Source organism: Buteo buteo, chromosome 24 (genome assembly GCF_964188355.1).
Source record: "Buteo buteo chromosome 24, bButBut1.hap1.1, whole genome shotgun sequence".
Classification (NCBI taxonomy): Eukaryota; Metazoa; Chordata; class Aves; order Accipitriformes; family Accipitridae; genus Buteo; species Buteo buteo.
In genome coordinates this window covers 9,309,033-9,333,736 of record NC_134194.1, presented here as the reverse complement: position 1 = coordinate 9,333,736, position 24,704 = coordinate 9,309,033, and the positions used below count along the sequence as shown (strand labels likewise).

Sequence of the window (24,704 nt, the reverse complement as noted above, 5' to 3'; positions counted from 1 at the left end):
GTCTCCACATCCAGGCATCCGTCCTAACCACTGCAGTAGCAGCTTCATCACTGACGCAAGCATATTGACAGAGCACAAAAAAAAGAGCATGCTTTGAAGCAAGTTGTTACATGGATATATTTATTGCATTGCAGTCTTAGCAATTTTAAATATAAACATTTATATCTGGAAAGCAGAATATTGCAAATTCAGTATTATTCAATATGTTCATAGCAGCATCAGCTTCCTAAGAAACAAAATATTTAGGAAGACAGAGAAGGAATTACAAACAAGTTACACTCTCTTTTATCACCATTCAACCAAAACATGGTATTGCAGCTGTGAAACAGATATTGAAGTCACCAAATCTGACCTTGAAGACATAAGCAATTTCAAGACTGAAGTGCGTCATTGTACCTGATATCCTGCACATTTTTAGTGTGCTGAGACATAAGGCTAACAGTCAAGTGCCTGAAGAGGGCAGATGATCTATGTATCTGCGTTACCTGACATATTATAGTTTTAATAACAATACTTGGCACTTGTATTTCACTCACCACTTCCCCAAATTCTTGCAAGACAGGCAAGGATTGCTCTCAGATGTATTACAGCTGTGGAGCATAAGGGAGAGGGAGGGAAGTGACTTGCCAAGGCCATTCAGTGAGTGAGTGGCAGTAGGGAGATCAGAATTTGTCAGCACCTGACTTCTAATCCCATGTCAGCCTGGTAGGTCATGCTGCTCCTCTGTGGTTCATTAAGGAAGTTTTATAGATGACTAATTGGTTAACAAGCTCCAATCCATGCAACTACAGTGGATGCAAGTACCATTTGAAAAGAGGTCAACACAACTGCTCCCCTCATAATGCCCATTTTAGTTTTAAAGAAACCGAACACTTCTCTCATTTTCTCATCTCAGAATGATCTGTCACGCTGAAGATACAATGACACAGCTGCACTTTGCTCTGAAGCAGTGGAAATCAGAAGCAATCGCTACAGGAGCGGGAGCAGCTTTCATTTCTTTCCTGAGGGAGAGCACTGATCTTTTGAGAGGAAAAAAGGATGGATATGTTTTTACACAAACTGATCAAACTACTTTTCATTCTAAACGAATACAAGACTGACTGAAAGTCTCAGGTGTACTAATTTTCTTCAGCTAAGTCATCCAAGTGTACACTATGAAGCTAGCAGCTAATAAAATAGTTATCCAGGAACATCAGAAAGCATTTTCCTTCCCTGAAAGGCCTTCACTTCTACCAGCTAAGAGAAAGAGCACTTACAGTGACATCTAAAAGGACTTGCAAACATCATGAGACAAGCCATCTCTGATATTCTCCACTAAAGTAGTCCTTTCTCCTGCACCCCCAAGGAAGCTAACAAGGACAACCAAGCCTCCTACCATCCCTGCCTCAAAAGGGGAAATTTGCTTACTTGTTTTTTCTCCCACTGGGTTTCCTCTGCAAAATTTTAGAGGCAAGATCAAACATGTCAGTTATTAGAGATGGAGTCTGGCAGAGACTTCTGGGGCACAGTTCATGCACGGTGAAACGCTCACAAAGTAACAGAGGCTGCACTTGAGAACTGTCTCTGCGTACACCCCCTTCAAACTATAGAGCACAACTGCCCAATGCTGGCCAAACTATGCCAAACTGTACAGGCTAGAAAGCAACCTCCCATTTCAAGGAGTTATCACCAAGTAAAGTAATTTCTTTCTCCTCCTTTTTCTTTGCCTGCTTTCCCACTTTCAGCATGCCATGAAAGCCTATAGTTAGGAAAATGTACAGAGAGGTACACATTATACTTACAGTAGATTACGCACATTTTTTTTCCATCAAGAAAAGTCTTCATCAAGTGCACTGATCCTGCAGTGCCCACCTGGAGGAGGACCATCACACTGCCTTGCCTATCTCTTCCCAAGTGACCTGATTTTTTTTTTTTTCTGCCCAGGCTGCTAATAGGTAAAAAAGACAGCAACAAAGGATGCTCTTAAACAGTAAGGTTTTTCTCCACAACATTTCTACCATGTAACAACTGATGCTTTTTCATGCTTATACATTGGCAACACCTGACAGAAAAAGCTGTGATTTTTAAAAAATTGTTTTTTCTTTCCAAACAAAATTTAACTGCTTTACTTATATCCAGCTGTTGCCAATTTCATCTTAAGTTGTAAGTCAGAATAGAAGACATGTTACCTCCTGAAAATGGGTGTTTCCTTCTAATGACAGTGACTGCTAAAAGCACCTTTTAGATATGAAATGAACATTACTGGCTACATGAACAGCACAGTACCTTTAACAAAATATTTGTAATAATGTTTATCTGAATGTGAGACACAGGCACTGCTGGAAAAAAGTCTGACCAAGTTAAAGTTTCTAAATGAAAACTTGAGTGCATTCTTATCTTTTGGTCCAAGTATATCCTAAGAGAGTATTAATATTTTTGGTAAATTTAAAAATGAAGCTCAGCTTGGAGTCTATCCTCCTTTGCTAGACTTCTAGCTCATTAGCCAGAAGGGTATTGCAAAGATTTTAGGTCTCTCCTCTTCAGTTTCTACTGCAGCTGGCCACTCCTGTCTTCCTCCATCCACCTAGTCAGATCTCACCACTGTGTACACTGCAGTGTCTTGAAAAAGATAATACAGAACTGCACATCACAACCTTTGTATTTGTCATCTTCTTATAGGCAAGGGTAATAATGCCAAGGAAACTCTGCATGGAGCTAATGCTGTAGACTTTAGGACTGTAAAATGGAGTTGCTTCTCTAGAAACTCTGTAAAGTTAGGCTGTTGATACTCAAGTCTGCAAACTGAGCCATGCTTCTTTCAGCTCTGTTTTTTGTGCATGCTTAATTCACTTTAAGTTTTAGCCTGTTTAGGCCCACCTACCATCAAGCCTGCAAACTGGGAGAATGAGCTTTGAAATTACTGTCTTGCTCTAGGAAGATCATCTTCCTTCACTAGAAGAAGGGAAGTATTTCTTTATCATCTCTTCTTCCAGTTGTGGCTTCACACATTTCCATTTGTGCAACTTGATAATATCCTTAGGAATAGATATTTTTGGTTTGCAATACCTTAATTACAATAACAATTCCACAAATTCTGTAATACCTTAGTTTTTCAGTATCATTTCTAGTAAGTGTTAGCCTTTCATAATGTTATAGCAAAGACTGTCTTAGGATTGCTATAGTACAAACTTCAAATGTTTAAGCCAATGTCAAGAAGTGAAAGCATGAACTGGAATAGTTCTGGGTTGCAGAAGATGCACACTTTAGCATTTATGTTTTACACTTTGCAATGCAGGCAGGAGAGAAAACATCTTCATATTAATTCACAGTATTTTGCAGTTATGCTTTGAGGCAGAGACTAACATATAACTCAACAGCTTCTCAGGAAAGAGCTTGCCTGGCTGACAGAATGACTGCATCATTGCTACGCTGCTGCATTGCCTCTGAAAGGGTGTAATACTGTGCCTTCCAATTTTATCCAGTTGCAGAGCTTGCAGTTTAAGATAGTGGTTAGAATTCTGATCTGTTTAATCAAAGACAGGAAGTTTACCGGGAGATATACATCTTCAGAAACTTAGAGTATTTTCAGTTTGCTGTCCCTGCTGCCTTTCCATTTTCTTTCAAGATTCTAGATGAAATCACTGTTTCCACTTGTGTCATTTAGGTCAGTGCCAGTAAGCAATAGAAAGGGTAAGCATGGGCAGCATGTTGGGCAGAATGTCAAATTCAACAAAAATTAGATATCTTTTTTCTCTGCTTCTTTTTTCCTGGACACTTCTTCACCCATGGTGATTCATAGGTGCAAATGGGTGACTGCAGCAGCAAACTAGGAAAACCTAGGACTGTGGGAAGAAAAATAAGTAAAAAAAAAAAAAAAGAAAAAATTTTTTAAAAAAACAGTTTACTCCAACTGATCCAAGATACATAATTCTTGTGATCAAATAATTCTAAAAGTCTGCAGAGACTAGTATGAAAATCAAGAATAGCCAAAGGCTATCTAGATGCAAAACTACACAGGGTAACATTCCTTAGGGAGGGGGAAAAAAAAATAGTGGGCAGTCAAGCCTACTCCCACTGAGAGACCTTGCCCTGCTTCCAAATGATACAGAAGGGAAAGCTGCATCAGCAACAATGAATCCAGAAACTGAAGGACAAGCAGCAGATGGAAAACAGTACGCCCGCTACTTCAGTAACCCCCTGGTGAGGACACGCTAAGTATCTGTCTCTAGATGAGAAAAAAAAACTTCCAGGCAATTAACAAGCTGGACAAGTCAGTTGAGAGAAGGAAGTAAAACCACACTTTTTATAAGCTCCTTTTTCCTCCTTTGGCCTTATCTATTCTACTACCACAGTCCTGTTTAAGTGTTTGATAAAAATGAAGCACCTGTGCAAAAGAGTTTCCAAAGAAATAATCCCAGCCATGATACCCATAACTCTAGGGTACCCATACATATGATACTATATTGTATCACATGATACATATCATACCATATAATACACATAACTGCAGCTTTCAGCCTGATTCTCCCTAGCAGTTTCCCTGCATTCCCACAGCATAGCAAGGTTTTATGCTGTGGTTCCATGAAAACCCCATTCGGACTATATGCAAAGGTCCCTAGAATTATATCACCATACAAATAAAATCACCACTCTTAAAGTAACCGTGAGACTTGGCTCCCTACTGAACTGCGTTGGCAATGAAAACATACACAATGACACTGTGAGATATATCTGTGACATCACATTCCAAGACTATTGTATTACATTGTTTCTGCAGCTGGCATCACTAACATTTCACAAGTTTCATATTTGTCTGCTATTTTAGAAATGATTCTAAAAAATTCTCAAACTATCACAACACATCTTCAAAGGTAGTTCAGAAAACTGCTCCTTGCAGTAACTCGGTACCTCACCATAAACACGCTTTAGGAATCACTGCTGGGCACCAGGGTGAACAATGTCCTAGAAATACTGGACAGGTTGCAACTAGTACGTGGATCCTTTCCAGGGAGTTCTTCATATTTGGCCCAAAGCTTTTTCATTCTCACACAGCTCTCTGTTTCTTAAGACTGCCTCCTGCTCCTACTCTTCATTCTTTAGCATAATGACTTCAGGTGTCTATGCTCACACCATCTTTATGACACTGCAGCAATAGAGGAATTGTTAGAAGCAGACAGCTTTTTGAACAAAGAACATGGATTTTATGCTGAGTTTGGACAAGGAAAAACATGGAAAGAAATAACCAGAAACAATAAAAAATCCAAAGCTCCTTTGTTTCCAAGGGTTGTTTTTTTTTTTTTTAAACAGATTTACATGAATACTTAAGTGAGGTAGAAGACTTCATTTCAGAACATCACATTCAATTTTATTGAAAGAGCAACTTTATCTTAAGTATTAAACATGCAAGTGACAACACGCATACTGGATCACTTGCTTAGTCACAATCATGATGCTTGAAAGACAAAAATCACAAATGCTATGCTTGAAAGAGACAAAATTCATAAAATAGCATTTTGATAATGGGCTTTAAAAAGATACAATGTCAGAGAAAGTAGGGAAAAGGAAGACATTTTGGAAGATCTGAAGTTGTACAAGAGGCTGTATTTAGGAAGCAGCTTGGAAATAATGAAAGAGGTGGATGGGGAAGTAGGAAACAAATGAAGAATCACAAATAAGCCATTAAATCCAAACTGGAAGAGAGAATTTTAACCAACTGGCACAGATGAGACAACAATGAGAATAGAGGAGGAACAGTTTAATAATGAGGTAGAGCAAAAAAAGTAGACAAACTGTGTAGTTCTTAACCAGGTTTGTTGACTGAGGTGATGATTTTGGAAGAACAGGTCAGTGACGATATAAAAATCAAGGCACAAACACAAGTCTAAGCACCAGCATTTTTCATAAAACGTAAAAAAAGAGACTTGTAGATGTTAAGCAACAAACACCTGCAAGGTTTCAGAGAAAAAAAATCTGATGAAAGTAAACAGAGACTTCTAGTAGCAACTGAGAACTTGGTGAAGTGACAACTGACAAGGAAAGAAGGCAGTACAGCCACAAGAACATTCATGGTAGTTGTATCTTATTTAATGCACAAGGCAGTATAAACTTTATGCTCTTTAGGCAGACAAAGATAATTAAAAATATGAGGTAAAGAAAAGCAAGAATTCAATTAGATGTCATAGTACATAGGCCTGAGCGGAGATTTGACACCCTTTGGTCAAGTATGAAGGAAAGAGGAGAGGTCAAAATCAGTAGCCTTTGGCATGAATGAAAAAGGCAGCAATAAGTCACCCCAAGCAACTGAAATAAAAACAAAACAGTCAGAAAGCAGAGGGGGAAAAAAACAACCCACAACCAAAAACATAACGAAGAAAAATATTCACTTGCAATAAAAGCTGCTGAGAAGTCAGGAGCAGAAATAAGCCCCTTGTTTCTAGCTTCACATGCTTCTCATAATTTGCAAGGGTTCTGATTAGTTAGCAACCACATAGAAAGCCAACCAGAAAAGTTCAGAAAGCCAAGACAACTAGGGGTGAATACAAGAACAATCTTCCTAAACCAGAGTTTAGAACGTCCTGAGGAGACAAAGTACTGACAGAAGGCGGGGAGGAGGGGGAGGGAAGAACTGCAGACTACATGCACACAAACAAGAACAGCCTAAAAGGAGAGGAAACAAGAACCTCCAAGAGAAGAATCTTTTCAGTGCCTAGTCTCAGTTCATAGTAGGAGGGGATTACAGTAATAAAGCTATGTATAATAAGAAACTGTAGATATTATTTCCTTTTTTCTTTTCTTTTTTTTCCACTCTTGATGAAACTGTTTTGCCTCAACAGTACTTTTTATGCTGAGGCACTTCTGTCCCAGGCTAAACTTGGGTTTGCAGCTCAGTGGCTCAGCTGATAAGCCATCCAAGCCCCACGTCATCTGAAATGTTGACATAAAAGTTTCAGGCTCCCCCAGAGGCATACAGCTGCTTTGTGTGTCCATGAACTCCTGCTAAATGATTTCTGTAATTCACCCAAACACCAGACATACCCCTAACGACAAGCAACCAGTATGCTGCATTTGTAGCAACAAAAATAGATGTCACTGAGAGTACAGCCACTCAGTTTGAGGACATATGACCTCTATATGCAATACAAGACCTGCTATAAAGCAATTTCCCAACTTCATCTTAAACACATGCAGCTGCTGCAAAACATAAGGTAGTTGAGATAAATACAGGAAGAGCAGTGTGAAATCTAGGGTCCTTTGACAACTCAGGGAACAGGCTACATAATGTAACAGTTTCATTTACCCTCAAACTTCTGCATGTAGGTCTCTTGGAAAGCAGTTTATACCCACAGAAGCCTGGCCTTATCTACAGTAGCTTAACAACCTTGCTAAAATAAAACCACTGATGAGCCAAGTTTGACTTTTATACTTCAAAACACTGTTAGGCACACCTCCAAAGCTCAGTTCAACTGGAATTAGATGATGCATCGTTGACATGGATAGGAAAGACCCATGAAGATTTCTGCTCCATGAGAACTGCTGTAGACACAGCACCTCTAGTTTCAATAGAGGGAACTTGAAAGGTGCTTAGATACAGTACAATTGTGCTCAGCACAAACACTTATATCTGACAAGAAAAACTACATCTTTGCAAACCTCACTATTACAATAAGTAGCGAGCAAATGGGTAAAATATAAAAGTACAATTTTCCATCTGCATCCACAACATTCACAGATAAACTCCAAATATGGAGGTCCCTGGATCAGCTACATTAGCTGCTTGCTGGTGACAGAGGGCTAAAGCACAGCATTACGAATAGAAGCCTAAGCTTTGGTACTGAAAAAAAAAATAAAAGTCCTGCCATCATTCACAGAAAAAGAGCAGTTTTCAATTAAGAGGTTTTCTATCACACAGGGCATTACAGAGCTAACTATGAAGAAGAGGCTAATAGCCATCAGCAGTATGTCACTCCACCTTTTTATAGACTACTTCAAAATGACTGTCGGAATTACGTCTGGAAAAGACGACATCCACATAACAACAGCAGATAAACTGTTGGTTTCATTAGCAATCTTCTCTTGAGATTACTCAGAACATGCAAAATAGCATTTGTGATTCATTTCAGGCAGAGATCTAATCTTAAGCTCCTTAAATGTGTGCCACAATTAGCTCCTATAACTGAATAAACCAAAAATCTCTTCCAACCCTCTCCATTTATCTTCTTTTTAAGGAGCAGTGGGATCTGTGCTTACCTCCCTCATCTCACAGAAACAACTGCGTTGCTGACCATGTCCTGAGACCCCCAACAGAGATCAAGGAGGCTGCTTTGGCATCAAGCTCAGGATGCTCCAGTTAAAATTATTTCCCCTACCTTGTTATGGCAATGGGAAACCAGTCACAGTAGCATCACACTTAACGAGAACGCTAAATAGCAATGAGAGCTGCAGCGGCAATTCATGCTATCAAATAAATACACTGACAAAGGCTCAGCCAAGTCAATGTGCTAAATGGACAAGCAAGACATTCTCTCCTCGAATAAAAATCTGGTTTATGTGACGTGTGAACACCTGTTGATAATCCACTTTGGGCCGCCGCCTTCTCCGTGACTGGCTTCTTGCACGGGTACCACCAGCATTGGCACCCTCTGTGTGGGCAGTCCCGCTACCCACATCAGCTTCACCTCTGGCAGCCAGATGCAGACTGTCACCTGGCATCTTCTTTTCTCCAGCTCTGCCCAAGCGTTTCTGCCTCTCGCGCTCATCTTCTGCTCTCCCTCGTCCTGATCCAACTTTCAATCCCAGCGTCTGAGAGTCATTTGTCAGGGCTAGCTCCTCTGAGACAGTCTTTGAGTCAGCTCCCTTCTTTACCGAGGACTCCTGCAGTTTGAGTCTGTCAAACAGCTGTAAAAAAAACATTTATGTGTATGACCACATTCATAAAATGAGAGGCCACTTGTTCAGCACTTCTACATGGTATTTGCGTATACGATCCCAAATCGGAGCTGACAATACATAATTAGTGAAGAATCTTTACCAGCAATAGAAACTACATTTTCTTGCCAAACAGTGACATAAGGTGGATGGATGTCTTGCATGCACGTGAGTGTCTTTATGTGAGCACTGACAAATTTAATTTGGGGAGCAATACTGATGTGCAGTAGCATTTAACTTTGGTCAGGAACAACAGAAAGCTACCAAGTTACTCCATTAGCTCACTTTCCCCAACGCTCTTCTAACGTTGTCAGATAGTATGAAAGAGATTTCCATCCTTGTGTCTTCACACAGGACACGAATCCCTAAGATAAGGGGCCTCAATCAGCAAAGAGCATATACTGAAAAAATGATGGACCTCTTGTGTTCCCCAAAACAAACTAAAAGATGCCATGCAGGTGTTCTGGGAGGTGAGCAGACCACAAACAATAGAAAAATAGTAAAAGCTAGAGCAGCAGATCCAAAGCACTGCATGAACTCATTAATCTAAGAATACGTGGTGCTGAAACTGGAAAAGAAACTGCTTTCACTCTGGCAGCAGGCAAGCTTTTATGAAATACTGACAAATTAAAAGGATTCTCAGTTAGCCTCTCTCTTCCCAGCAACAGGATGGAAAGCCAATGCCTGTTAGAGTGGGCTAAAGGAACAATGACAACTTGATTATTTTTAAGTAATCTTTAAAAAAGGAAGAGGGGGATCGATCAGAAAACAGATTTAAATGGCAGGAATTTGAAAGCAAATTCTTCGCCATGAAACTGTTTAAAAGTTTTTGTGATGCTTCTCTGATGTTCAAAAGGCCCAGAGCTATGCCATTCAACAGGCACAGCCCTGTCAATTTTTTTTTTCCTTCATTGTTCAGAAGTTCATCTATCGCCTCTTCAGTTCTCAACTTTGTAAACATCTTTTTTTGCAGCTGGATCCTGGAGTGTGTCTCGCTTTGGAGCAACGTGCAGAATCTTGGGCTTCACAGTACCTAGACTAGAAGTTCAAGCGACCAAACAGACGTGCTGTTTCGTTGGCTGGAGACAAAGACTGTTGCTCCAGGAACATCAGTATCATAATTATGCACTGCCAAATCACCTGGCAGGACAAATGCGGACCGGATCAGTCATGGGTGCAAAAAATCCACAAAACACATAAATCAAAAACCATAGAGTGAGCTTATAGAAAGTCAGCATATTGCACTAAGCAGTGGCAGCAACTGTGATCTGATACTAGGAACTCTGAAGTGGAACTTCTATAACACTGAACTACGGCCAAGGTACTTTCAAAGAGGTCAGAAAACTGGTTTCTTTTGCCCCAGTTCAAGCCATTTTAGAGTCATCTGTAATATAAGGAGGTAAAATATTTCAAATGTAAATACAGTTTTCCAATCAATGCTCCTCTTTTACTACTTTGAAAAGGAGATACTTAAACAAAAAAAAGAAAGAAAACTGGAGATGGTTATATACCCGGGTTAGTGTGAGCTGAGGTTCTGCGTAGAAAGCTTTGCCCATTATTGGTTTCCTGTATGTCTCATCCACGTCTGTCAGGGCCTAGAAGATAAAAGAAATGGAAAGGTCAAAATTAAGAGAAAACATGAAGAAGCTTTGGACCAGCTTGGTGTCATAGCACTATGAAATTATGTTCTATCTGAAAGAAAATCCACCCTAGGAACAAGCTGTGCTTTGGAGCTGGTTTCTTAATCATCTAAGTTGTACTGAGGTATAAAAGCAACAGCAAAGCCTAGCATCCATTCTGCATTACTTGCAAATCTTTGAGAGCCTTGCCTGCAAAATCCTTCCCCCTCTCATCCTCCCCACCATTTCCAAACTTTTCACAGCTCCAGTCTCACAAATATTTAATAGCTGCTTTTCCATCCACTGTCTTTAAGATCTTCATGAGGTAGAACACAGGGAAAAGCTTTTGTCACTGACATCCCAGTGATGTGTTAGTGAAAAAACACAGAAGTGGCTACCACTATAAGAAGATTGGGTTTTGCAGAGAAAGCTTTGGAAGCTTCTGATATTCCTCATATTCCACCTTCCTGGGTTCTTATACAAAACCTTTGAAGATGCTGGGAACTCTTCAAAGGTTCTCTCTCACCTAAAACCTCTCTAAGATGGTTAGGCACCTCTCAGATGTACCAATCTACCACCAAGCACCACTTAGGTCTGAAACACAGCCCTTAGTGCCAGAGCAAATTAGCTGTATGAACTACAATACCACATTACTCTTCTCAAAATGTAGTTTGCTTAAACCTTTTGCAAATTTCAAGTTTTCGATATAGCAGTTATAAATCAAGGGCTTGAACAATAATTACCATATTCCAGAACTTGTCAAATGCAACCAAAAACCCTGTGCAGACTCCACGAAGCCCTTTGAAAGTGCGGATGTGGACATTGATTTTTACACCATCTCGGACACAGCGATGAAGTTCCCCCAGTGGGCTGCCTTCATGGACTACAACAGAAAGACAACATCACCAGTCTTCAACAAAATATATATATATATAAAATACATAGAAATCTACTCTATGCAGAAGTATGGCAGATCTTGGTACAACATTTGTCTTCACAGCAAAAGAAATAAGAAGCCCCAGAGCACTGTAATGCATTGCAGTTGCGGCAAGGAAGATTTAGGTTAGATATTAGGAAAAACGTCTTTACTGAGAGGGTTGTCACGCATTGGACATAGGCTGCCCAGGGAAGTGGTTGAGTCACCATCCCTGGAGGTATTCAAAAAGTGCATAGATGGGGTACTCCATAACATGGTTTAGTGGGCATGGATGATGGTTGGACTCGATGATCTTGAAGGTCTTTTCCAACCTAAATGATTCTATGATTCTACTAGACCACCAAAACTCTTCTTACAGTGGGGACAGCAAAGACTTCAGAAAATATGAAGGTTTCGCTTTGCATAACCTGCAGCCAAATCAGCCTTAGCTGCAAATCTTTTTGCTACATTTCAAAAACATACTAAGTAATGCTAATCTTAAATAAAAGTGGTTCAGAGGGAACAGAAGGCTCACGGATGCAGAGATAATTTTGCAGAAAAGACTAATGCCTAGTTAAGGCTACCTCAGATTAGTTACAATCTGTTAAAGTATTGTATCAGACGTGTTCCTTTTCTTTACAAGGACATTTCTGAAACAATGAATGACTCAAAGTTCTTCAACTAACTAAACTGGATCCATTTAAATTGATGAAAATGTATTGTTTCAGTTAAACTTTCAGCAGCCAGCCAAATGTACTTCAAAGATGTACAAGTCTCTAGCAAAGAAATAAAATTGCTATAAGCAGCCACCAATGAAACCATGCTAAACCACAGAACAATAATGGTTTTATTCAGGGCAAAACCAAAGGAATTCAGTAAAACATAAAGCTTATGTGGTACACACAAGCCTTATCTGCACGCTAGAAATCTTTGCAAGTGTAAGTTATCTAGAGGCATAGATATTATTTACTTAACAACTTCTACTCACACCATGGCAAAGCCATTCCAGTGGTAAATTACAGCTACCCATTTGCTTGTGCAAACACAGCCCCAGGATTGCTGTACAATTCCTGCTAAGAGTCAGGGAAGAGTATTGGTCTAAAATCTCACACAGTTCTTCATATTAATAAAATACCTGAGTCAGAGATGATCTCTTGCCTTGTGCTTTGTATGTATGGGACTATGTATGCAAGGTTTGATTTGAACACTAGAAGATGCATCCTGTCAATGTAAAACGCTACCTACCGTATGATAGCTGATCTGCAGTATTTGGCTGCATGGTAATTCTTAGCCACAGCAGGGAAATCTAAAGCAGTTTCCTCTGAATTAACCTAATCACATTTATTTTTTGAGATCCATTGTCTTCTTGCCAGCCCTCTTCAGCTGGATAGCTGGAGAAAATTGCTTTCACACAGAGCATAAGCTCAGTACCTCCCAGCTTTCCTTATGGGGGTCTTTTCATGAGTCTCTGTGCTTCCTTCAGCCAAACTGATGATGAACTTATGTTCTGAATTCACAAGTCCATCACGGGAACCACAGATGACACCATCACTACATCAGATAGATACTTTTAATCAGATAACAGTATTTTTTCTAACCAAACCTGCGAATTTACAGATCATTTTAGATTTAGATTTTTTTTTTTTTTTTAGATTTTAGATTCCAATGTTTCCTTTACATAGGAACTTTATCTACTTCTTATAAATATCCAAGTAAAATCCTTATTTCCAGCCATGCCTTTGCTTGTTGGCACCCCATTAGGCCTAGTAGAAAACACTACTTTACAGCTCTGCCAAATCTAGACAATACATGCTTTTCCCACTTTTCCTTGCTGCATAAGGTTCCGGCTTCACCAGGGCAAACCTCCAACTTCACCTGATGAAAAGGGCAGAACACATCATCCAAAAACCTTTCAACAATCTGACATCCACTTCTTGGAAAAAAATAAAACCAGCAACGCAAGGAACTTATTTTTGCAACATACTTCTTCTGCAAGCATCAAATGACCAGGCTCTGCATGCAGCTAGATTTGCCTACAGCTTTTGGTGCTGTTAAGTACCAATATTAATAATTTTTCAATCCATAGGGAAAAGAGTTACTTAGCTGGTTTTGTACTCAAAATCCAACCCCTATTTGTATAAAATAGGCACATGCTTAATACCAGGATTCTGAAGAATGACTAGAAAACTACTGTAAGCCAGAGGGCAAGTACCCCAGGAAAGAGAAACTAAAGATCCAAACTCTGGTTAAGTTCAAGTCCCTGCCCTCATGGTAGACTTTATTAAGAGGCAAGATTGAAAAAAAACAAAAACCAAAAAAAAACCCCCCAAAAAACCCCCAACAAACCAAGAGCAAAGCAAGTTAGAACAGCTGAAATAACTCAGAACACTATCAAATGCCTTTCTAACTGCTCTGTAGTAACCATCTGCACATGAGTTCTCTGCCCCTTGGTAAATGCAAAGTAATTAGAAATAGCTTCTCCTGAACTGATCCAAAACAGGCACTGCTAAAGTAGCTTCCTCCTTACTTTTATGGCTACATCTGAAATCATGACAGGCAAAATTTTAGCTCCATTTTACATTTCTGACCTACTGAATTTAAGGAACATGTCATACCTTGTCACAGCTACCTGGGAGCACAGCATCACAACCACGGGACGCAGCAAACCATGTATCACAGTTACTTTCAGAGGCGGCTACTGCCTTAGAATCCAAGCTTCAAACACTGGCCCACCTGCGGTGCAGACAGGCCCCCTACTTACAGGGAAAGCACACAATTTTGGCTATAAATTATTCTTAAAACTCTCCAGACTGCTGAATAGCACTTTCTACGTCAGTTGTGCCAGTATTCTTCAAAGTCCACGCTGTCCAGCTTTAGATGTGTGGATATTAAATATGTGCTCTTGATGGAAGCATATAATTTATTTGCTAGACCACCATGGAAGTTAATTTTTACAGAAGCTTTTTTTCAATTTCCATCACAGTTACCCAAATGCAGATACTTTATATTAAGATCCTGAATCAATATTTAAGGTCAGTTCTTTAGGCAATGCTACACCAACAGAACCTCCACATTTGCGCAGAATGCTAAGTTGACATGATATTTAGGATCATGCAGCACCTACGGCAATGAATACATTACGTTTTGGTGTCTGAGCAAGAAAGAAGTCCTGCTTTGGGCATTCAGAATTGAACATTTTGGGCTTTGCCTTTTTACAAAAAGAACATTACAGTGATGCTGGTAATTAGAAGAGATGCTTTGATTCCAATAAATACCCAGTATTTTCAATTAAGTGCACTCAAATGGCATCTCATTTGATAGCAATGCCATTTGGTTCTTGGTGTAGGTGCAGAAGTTGCACCCTTTAATGTTTAGGGGCTATTACCCTGACTGCATGCATAAATTTAGACAAATTTAGACAAGAAACTTGTATCATCATCACAGATACCTCATATGGCAACATCACAGCTGCCTCCCACCTCAATCCCCTGTTCTATCATGACGTTACTAGAAATGCCAGCATTGTATTTATGCCCCCAGGATGTACAGTTAGTAACCAAGATATAGCAGCGCGTTACAGGCTCGTGCTGCGGTTATAGAATCATAGAATCATTTAGGTTGGAAAAGACCTTCAAGATCATCGAGTCCAACCATCATCCGTGCCCACTAAACCATGTTATGGAGAACCCCATCTACGCACTTTTTGAAGACGTCCAGGGATGGTGACTCAACCACCTCCCTGGGCAGCCTATGTCCAATGCGTGACAACCCTCTCAGTAAAGACATTTTTCCTAATATCTAACCTAAATCTCCCTTGCTGCAACTTGAGGCCGTTATGATTTAACTAGGAGCTGCCCGGGCTCCAATCTGATTAAAACCAGTACTTTTGAAAGCACAGCAGTTTCTCATCCTTTTTCCCTTAAAATCAAGAGGATGAACGTAATTAACCGACTAACAGACAAGGACGTCACCATAACAAAATCAGTGCCCTCTCCGAGCAAGCAGTCCCCTGAGAAGCGCCGTTCGTCATTTCTGCACAGTTTTCCCAGCCTTCCACCCAGCACATGGGTCTCATTTCCCCCCCGAACTCCACCATTTCCCCCCCCGCTGTCACCCCACCACTCCTCTTCAGCCGCCCCCCTCGCTTCGAACATCCAAACTCCGGCCGGACCCGCACCCCTCGACCCCACCTCAGCCCCCCACGGCCTCCATCACCCCTCAGCCCAGCGCAGGCCCCGCTCCTCGCCCTCCGCCAGCCTCCCACCCGCTCCCTCAGCCCTGACGCCCACCCGTCTCCTCGCTCCCCTTCCCCACCCCAGCACCCCTCAACCTGCCGCCTCACCCCACCTCCCGCCCGCCCCGGGCTCCCCCCCTCAGCCGCCGCAGGGCCGCAGCTCCCTCCCCTCAGGCCGCCCGCGCCCTTACGGGGCATCCTGGTGAGGACGTTGCGCGGCGCCCGCCGTCGCCGGGCCGCCGCGCCGCCCTCGGCCGCCTCCCGCTCGGGGCCCGCGTTCACCATGAGGCTGCGGAGGCGCTGGATGCGCTCGGGGTCGGCGGCGGGCGGGCCTCCGCGGCGGGCGGTGCGGGCGGCGGGCGGGCCGCGGCGGGAGGGAGCGGAGCGGCGGCCGCGCGGGCGGAGCAGGCCGCGCTGGAAGCTCTCGTACTCGGCGAGGTTGTTGAAGCAGGGGGCGGCGGGGAAGGGCAGCGGCGTGCTGGCGGAGTAGAGGGCCAGCAGAGGGTCGAAGCGGCTGGAGCTCACGTCCAAGCGGCTGGGGCTGGGGGAGCGATCGGCTCCGGGCCGGCGGCGGGGACGCCGCTGCTCCGCGCCTCCCGCAGCCCCCTCGTCCTCCTCCATGCCGGGCTGGCGGGCGGCGGCCCGGACCGCCGCCGCCGCTACCACAGCCGCCGCTAGGGGCCGCTGCCGCGCCGCCCGGCGCGTCCCCCAAGCTAAGCAGGGTCCGGGAGGGGCGGGGCGGGGAGGGGAGACGGCGGAGAACCGCCCGGGACCGGGACCGAAGGGGAGGAGCTGCCGCCGCCCAGGGTGCGACTCCACCGGTGGTCTCTGTGGTGCGGCCCCTCTCCGCAGCCCAGCCCGGAGAACCCCCCGGCTGTCCTGGGGGTGCCCCCCCCAACAGGGAGCTCGCTCCACCTGTCCCGGGCCATGAAATGGCACCTGGGCAAAAGGCGGTTGCGATAGAATTTGCGTTTTAATCCGTAAAAGCGGATACAGCGCAGAGAGATTTCTCCAAAGAAAAGCGAGGCAAGGCGCGTTAATGCCGCAGAGGGGTTTTGCTGTGAGAGATTCCACCCCCTACCATTAATCTTTCATAACTGGTTCCCGTACGTTTAACGGTTCCTGTTACAGCAATACAACATCAGCCAGAGGCTGCGCACCAACTCCAGAGGAAACTCCTCTTTCTTCACTGGGCCACAGTACGGGACTTTGGCAGCTACGGAAATACCCGCAAGTGCAGGCGTAGGACACGGGTCAGGCGGCGTGTGCCGCTAATGCCAGTCTATGTCCTGAACTTTGTGAAGATATATTTTCCCCTACAGCTATGAAATCATGTGTATGACTTTATGCATGAGGATACCACAGGGAGTTTCTTTCTTTAGCATTTACATTAATACAAATTAAAGGCCGTGGCTGTACAGACAATCCACACCTCGGTTCCAAAGTCTGCATCCATATGTAAACAAGTATGTTTACTTATTACTTATTATTATTGTAAGGATGAGTTAATTAGAAAATGTGCGAAGGATAAGACCCAATACAAACCCATCTTTTACACACACACACACAGAGTACATACATTCTACAATACAATCCATTTACGTATTGGATAGTTGTAATATATATGATTAAAAAATCTACATAATTTTTTTTGGTCTCTACTCAGACTGCAAAATCCAAGTGTTACCACCTCTAGAACAGTTGCTTTATACGTGATGTCCAAAGTCAGGCACCAGATAGTAACACACGGCATTTCAAAGTCAAGTAAATTACATTTGTGTTACAAGACAAAAAAACCAGACAGACAGAGAGGAAGTTCTTAGCAGTAAATGACTGGTGCAATGATTCATTCAGAATCATCATCTCACAATCCCTCATATCCTCTTCCTGAGAATTATACAGCCCATTCTACAAATCAAAAATGATATGCATTCTCTCATTGCATGTACTTAACTGCTCAGTATTAGCACACAGCAGTAGAGGAGAAGCCCTGTGCTATCATAAACACACAGATACGTTGTTTAATCTCAGGAAGAAACTGCAAGTAGTAGTTTAAACAGGTACTGATGTAGTATTTTAAAAAAACAAAACAAAACACACAATCCCACACACACACACTGAAATGCACATTGCCTTAAATGTCTAAGTTCTTTCTGCCAGAAGAAAAGGGGAAACAGACAGTAGGCTGCTATGCGAATTTGTGGGAAACTAACTCAGTACTGACCTTCTTCAGTCACATTTGATCCTTCCTTTCCATTTTTTTAGCCAGTCTCAACTGCTGACTCTCTCTCCCTTAGCAACAGCTCGCCAGATCACTGTTCTAGCACATTTTTGAAACCAGCATGGCTAAAACCAGTAATAATATCCTTATAAATACCTATTATATATCATTATAGTTGTATTCCTATGCTGAAAGAGGTTATTTCCCTCAAATTCCAGTTACACGGGGACAAGCCCCTTTACATTAGCAGGAATATTTCTGCTCTGAGAGGTTGTACAGTTTAACTGCTTTGTCAAAGGTTTAACTGATAGTTAAACCAGAACAAAACTGTGGATAGACCACGCAGCACACACTCACCCCTTCCCTCTAACTAACATGTATTGCCAGGACTGCTACATCTGTGTCATCCCCAGGAAAATCAGAGAACAGCAATACAAGTTCTTGTTGGCACCCTCTTTGCAGGCACCAGGAACGTTCTCCTGTGTTGTTGCCTTTCACTCTACTGCACAGTAGGAGATAGATGACTTCCCAGGCCACGGAAGATGAGAGCACAATGTCTAGCCATGTCCTAAGAGAATTCAAGTCTGTACAGTATCTTTATTATTAACTTCACTGTTTGGAACTTTCGCCAATTACTAGTAAAAGTCCCAGGAATGAGAAAGGCCAAGTAAGACACACAGAAATTTATTTTTATTTTTTTTAATTTTTAAAAAGTATAAAAATCCTGTGCATTTGAAAAAGCTTTTAAAATCAGTCATAGGGAACTGCTAGGCTACTCCATTTCCTTTCTGTAAGGATCAGAGACATGAGGCAGTTGAACAGTTTGTCACTAATCTGACTAAACACACTAGCCTTAATACTAAATGTCAACTGAAGTATTCTGGTCCATCTCAGTTAAAACAAAAATCAAAAGAATTATTTTCTCCTCTGCTTTTAACTGTTCAAACATGCAAGCTTTTTTATAATTTGGCAGTTCAGTAAAATACCTCATGGTTTAAATGCTATAGAAATGCATGAAATTTCTATACACATTTTCTACAATTATGCATGTACAAGGAAGGAGCAGTCTTAGTTTATCATGAGTTCTTAACATTTAAAATACAATATGTTTTTAGGTTTTCCATGTGGGCATATCCTTGCATGTCAGACAACATACCAGTGTCTTTTTCAGGCAACAACAGTCCTAAAACCAATATAGTTGTTGAAAAGGATTACAGGTTAAACTCTGCCAGCCACCATTCATACTCCTCACTTGCCAACAACCCAAGCAGAGCAAAATATAAACTACCAGTTACAGTCAACAGAGATATCAACTATCCTCAGCCAGAATCTCAGGATATTCCTCCCAGAACTGGTCCCCAATAATGTCACAGTGCAGGGGAACAACTTTAGTCCTAGTCCGGGTCACTTCAACTTCCTTTTCTTCTGCTTCCTTTGGCAGTTTTATTTTCTTTGTCACGACTTCATTAGTCTGAAAATACAGTTGACACATTATCAGACATACAAGACTCCAGAGGGGATTCACAAATGGACAGAAAACAAGGCTACAACAAAAGCAGCTATCAACCCTATAGCATACTACAGAATTTGAACACTGCCTCTTTTGAAAGAGAGTCTATTCTCAAATCAAACACTAACACATGAGCAGTTGAAACTGCATGCCATCATCACATAGCTCGAAGAAATTACCTGCAAATTCACATAACTCATTGCAAGTATTCTTGAATAAAGTACAATATTTAATTAGAAGATATATAAAGCAAATGGTAAACCTTGCAAATGTCTACAATTACCAAGAAAAAAAATATGCATAAGGAACAAGTGGAATATATTTCCACATGGGAGCCTCTATCTCTTCAAATGAAGTAATAGAAATTGTTGGCCAAAATTTAAATAAAAAAAGAAAGGATTAGAATTTTTTTACATATAGAAGACAAAAGGCTGAGCAAGTTATGGAGAACTCTTAACATACACAGATGGGATCCTGATCACACAAAACACACATATTTCTACTTAAGATCTCCTAGTACAGAAGGGCGCTAAGGCCATAAACATTTATGATTCTCTGAGGTCTCATCTCATACAAAACACAGGACAGGAATTTCTTCCACTAATTCTGGATCAATAATGTAATCCTAGAAAAATTAATATTTCCAAGTTATCATTAAAAGGAATTCTCTATTAATAGCTGCACTCCTTACTATGCTCCTTTACAGAAGTAGAAAAGGACTAAGCATACTACGAGCTGAGCCACCATACTGAATGGAAATTCGTCATTCCTTCACAGCAGAAATACTTGGGATCTACTCCTGTGAAGGGCCTGGCAGAGGCCCCAATGATTACCATATCAAACTGACAACAGTCATTAAAATGTAATTTTTGCAGGAAGCAGAATACTTCATCAATTTTCAAAGCCAGTGACACTCAGACACCAACTGTATGATTCATTAAACAAGGGAGATTTATCTAGCAAATACATCAGTCCTGCAAAATTCTACACATACATTGTCATCTGTTGATACATGTTTTCTCTCAACGGTCATAATTTGTATCTGAGCCAGACTTCAGAGACTAGTTTTTATACTATGCTCATAGATACAGATATCTCAAAAACATCTCCAAAACAATTAGTCATCTTACACATCATTATATGGCAAATATGGTTAGTTCTAAAATATATTTATACATAGGCATGCATTTGGGATACATCTGGTGATCTTACAGTGTAGCTTGTCTGCCATAGTGTACCTATTTAAAATACGAGCATGAAGCAAGTGGTAATACAGTCTTTTACCTTCTGCCATATTAAGACAGTTCCTTTTCTATACATCAAAGGTTCATTGTTGTAGTTGATGTTGAATTCAGAAAATAAGATTTCATTCTTATCTCCAGCCAAAGTTCCCTGAGAGGAAATGAAAAGAAAAAGTCCTCTTACAGAAAACAAACAAACAAACTGAATCTCTAGGGTAGAAGACAGGTGAATATTGGAAGTAAGGCTGATATTTACACAGGTTTTTCACCTTTAAATTACGAGGTTTAATTATGTCTCCCAACAGAGGAATTATTTCCAACTGCCAAATGAGGGTATGAAAACAGAGAGGGTTTTTATTACATTTTCAAGACAAATAGAAGTAGTCAACAGACTCCAGGAGAAAACAGAAATAATCTGAAGTCTGCAAAATAAGACAAAATACCACAGAAGGGACTGGGAATCAATAGCAGCTGAATCCTGCCATTGTACTTCATGTGTATGGATATTGGATGTTTATAGGAAATCTCTAAGATTTCTGAACTTGCTAATTAAGAAATTAAAATCCTGCTAATATTTGACCAAAAATACCTTATTTGCTAATCATATTAACATCTGTACAATTCAAGAAGTTGTTGGATCTACATCCATATAATTATTACAGTAAGAAGAGACAAGCCAGCCAGGGCTGCTGGGTAGGCAAGACACAGCTTTGCAAATCCTATGATTTTCTTTGTAGCTGGAAAGAAGCATGACCTTAAGCGACTCTTACCTGGAGTCTATCCTGTGCTTGCACTGGTGTCAAACCACTTCGCTGTACAAGCATCCAAAACACTGTATTATAAAGGTTATTAATATGGCCTACAGAAAAAGAGAAAAGAGAGAGAGAATATTTACCAAAACTGAGTGACTACTCAGAAAAAACACCTTTCTTTCCAGAGTCATATCCAAGAAACAACCATGAATAAAGGGGAATTAATAGTATCAGTTGCTAGAGAAGATATGATCTTTCTGATCCATTTTTAAGGTACTGCATATCATAAGAATGACTAGAAGAGAGATTTCATTATAATTCTGAAAAGGGAGAGCAGAGGCTGAAGGGTGTTTATGTGTAACGTAAAATACCTTCATTTGAGCAACAGGGACTAGGTACTAACAAAATACTAGAAAGTAAATCCAATGGTATGTTCTAGTGTGGAATAGACAGCACTTTTGATTGCTACATAGTGTGAATTTGAACATTCACATCTTTTCACTAAAGAAGACTACCTGGCTAAACAAACCCGGAACATACAAAACAATAAATTAATTCTATTAATAATTCTAGTATTTCCTATGCTGAACTCACTCCCAAGATGCAACGAATGTAGTTGTAGCCTGAAGACTCAGAATTTCAGCCAGTATTTCTGTATCCATACAAAGGCCAAACCAATTCTAATATTGTTTATTTAAAACTACCAACCTACCTGCTGTTCATTCACTGATACCTATGTATATACAAATACACTGGCAATAAAAGCATTTCTATTCAGAGAGGAAGAGAACTCAACTGCACAAATCTCTGTCTTCTAGAAACACTTACAATCTGCTTGTCTCCAGCTGAGGTAGTCCTTTAAATTTTGGTTGCTGGGATACAACACAATTCGTCCATCAAATCCTGGTGGGTACATAAGTTGCTGGTCCTTAAAGTAATCCTTCCAATAGAAAACGTAACTTGAGGCAAACTGGGAGACCACATGAGTCACGAACTTACTTGCAAACACAAAGCAAAAGGAAAAAGAAAGGGATACATCAATATGATTATGTACCTGTGATTATCTGAGGTATCAGCAGCGATAATTCTGGTGGATAGCAGCATTTCTTAAATAATGGCCCAACAGATCAGCAATGGCATACAGTCTTTTGAAGAACAGGAAGTACTGAGGATTGAGTAAAGAGTTTGGAAAAGGTGAAGTTTTGTTAAAAGAATGTTTGTTCTAACAATGTTTGTTTCTAACGTTTGTTTTATCAAAACTTGTTTTAAAAGCTCTGTATCACTGGACATATTTTCCTGAAAGATCACAAAGAGTTCACATAAAGAACCTGAACTATTTGTAGTGTATGCACCCACACACAGCCCTACTCCTAACCTCTGCGTGTAGATAAAGGCAAATCTAAAGAATAATTACAGGTTCAGAGAGAGATGTTAAAAACAACTTCAGTATCAAAGCAGCTGTTACCTTGCTCTTCTTTTAAACCATCTACTCTTCTTTTTGAAAACAAAACTATATTCATCACTCTGTCCATAAGCAATAGCAATATCCTCCAATTCTTGCATCACTGTCTGGGCACACTTGGTCATCAGATGAAGAGCACGGTCATCATTTGGCTTTTTGAACTCATGCTGCTCAGAAAACCTTCAAAGCAAAAACGGTTGAATAAGAAACCCTTAAAAAGCTACTAAAAAATGCTGACCCATTCATTTTCCTCATATTTGCTTTCCACGAATATTGATTGCGAGTATCATGTCAATACTGACAGAGAATTCCCTCCAGGTATGAAAAACGGTAATAAAAAAGCTCAGTTTATACACTCTGGATAACCCATTTTCTTTCCCATCAGTATCTCACCCTAACCAGTCCTTCAAAACGTCTGGTTTCTGTATTTTACCTGGAAAAGAATGACAAATGCTACTTTTTGTAAACTCACTTTCTCCTAGGGTGCCTTTTATATGCAGTCCAATAAGGGATTGTCCCTTAGGGCAACATTATCAATAAAGTTGTCAGAACTTGAGAGCTTTACCAGAATCCCACATGACTAAACCAGACATCAAGTTGCCAGCGAGAACATGTGTCATCGACCACTCGAGAGAACTGTGCTCTATTTATCCCAAAGAAAGGTGACTGCCACACAGACACTGACTCCAAACACAAATACCTATCCCTGTAGACCAGTTGCTGTCCCTCCCCCAGCACACGCAAGACACTGGTATACCATTTCCCCACCACCCTGCCGAAGGCACGGTTCTGAAGCTGCCCGTGGCCCCCGAAGACAAAACGACAGCAGTAATTCCGTACCCTAAAGAGGCCCAGCGAAGGGTTCACGGGCATTAGGGGGGAAAGGAAGGTTTGCAACCCCTGCACCTGCAGAATTCACACAGGTCGGGCAGAAAACAGCCAAGGCCAACCGCACGGCACCAGTCAGGATCCCTCTCCTCGGCACAGCACTCAGAGCCCGCACCCCCAGCGCATTTAGGCCGAGGAAACTCCCGCCCGCGCCCCGCCGTACCCCAGCCCCCGTCCTCCCGCTCGCTGAGGCGTCGCCATAGCGACCACACCGCTAGAAGCGCCCCGGCCACTGGCTGCCCGCCCGGCCTTCACCTGTGGAAGTTGCGGCCGTCCAGCCGGACCACTATCCAGCAGTTGGGCAGACAGGTGTCGTCCGCCTCGAAGTCCCGCACGTACTCGAACTTGCTTTTCGCCATGGAGAGGCGGCGGCGGCCGCGCAGACAGCCCGCCCACCGCCCGCTCCCCGCAGAGATGGCCGACGCCGCCCGCCGGCACACCAGCATGGCCGGAGCGGAAACGGAAGCGGCGGCCGCCCGCCCTCCGACTGTAGGACGCCGAGCCCTTCTGGGCATCCCAGGCGGACTTCTCGATGGTTTCGGCGGGCCTCCGCCGGCGGTCTCCACGGCGACCGCATGGCGTGGCGGGGGCGGGATCGTGCGCGCGCGCCCGTTGGGGCCGGGGGGCGGCGGCGGCGGCGGCGCGCGGGCCCGGCGAGCGTTGGCGTCAACGACCGGGGGCGGCTTAAACGGCCTCGGCGGGATGGAGCGGGGGGCCAGGGTGCGCCCGCCTCGCTCCGGGGCTCCCCGGGAGCCACCGCCGGGCCCCCGGCGCCCCCCGGCGCCCCCCCCGCCGGCGGAGGCCAAGGTCCCCCTCAGGGTGCTGCGCGTCAAAGTCGAGAAGCCCGAGCCGGGGGAGGGAGATGGGCCCAGAGAGTCAGCGGGGGAGTTCGGGGGCTCCCCGGGCCCGGGGTGGGGGAAAGAGGAGGTCCGCGGCGCCGTCAAGAGAGAAGGGGGC

The 24,704-nt window shown here is 42.4% G+C and overlaps 2 protein-coding genes across 3 annotated transcripts; both read right to left on the bottom strand.

Annotated features, from left to right (window-relative positions):
* Positions 1–104: 104 nt before the first annotated feature.
* Positions 105–16,313, bottom strand: LSM11 (LSM11, U7 small nuclear RNA associated). 2 transcript variants are annotated; one of them, XM_075056441.1, is made up of 5 exons: positions 15,865–16,313; positions 11,267–11,406; positions 10,416–10,499; positions 8,542–8,874; positions 105–3,821 (listed from the first exon to the last, which is right to left on the bottom strand). In XM_075056441.1, the coding sequence occupies exons 1-5, from the start codon at positions 16,292–16,294 to the stop codon at positions 3,816–3,818; spliced, it is 993 nt and encodes a 330-aa protein (XP_074912542.1). In that variant the 5' UTR covers positions 16,295–16,313; the 3' UTR covers positions 105–3,815. The 2 variants fall into 2 exon arrangements, with proteins under 2 accessions (XP_074912542.1, XP_074912541.1); XM_075056440.1 differs by having other exon boundaries at positions 105–8,874.
* Positions 16,314–17,161: 848 nt separating this feature from the next.
* On the bottom strand, positions 17,162–24,193 carry THG1L (tRNA-histidine guanylyltransferase 1 like). Its single transcript, XM_075056709.1, has 6 exons — positions 24,003–24,193; positions 22,863–23,039; positions 22,226–22,395; positions 21,416–21,504; positions 20,689–20,796; positions 17,162–19,365 (listed from the first exon to the last, which is right to left on the bottom strand). The coding sequence occupies exons 1-6, from the start codon at positions 24,191–24,193 to the stop codon at positions 19,204–19,206; spliced, it is 897 nt and encodes a 298-aa protein (XP_074912810.1). The 3' UTR covers positions 17,162–19,203.
* Positions 24,194–24,704: the final 511 nt, after the last annotated feature.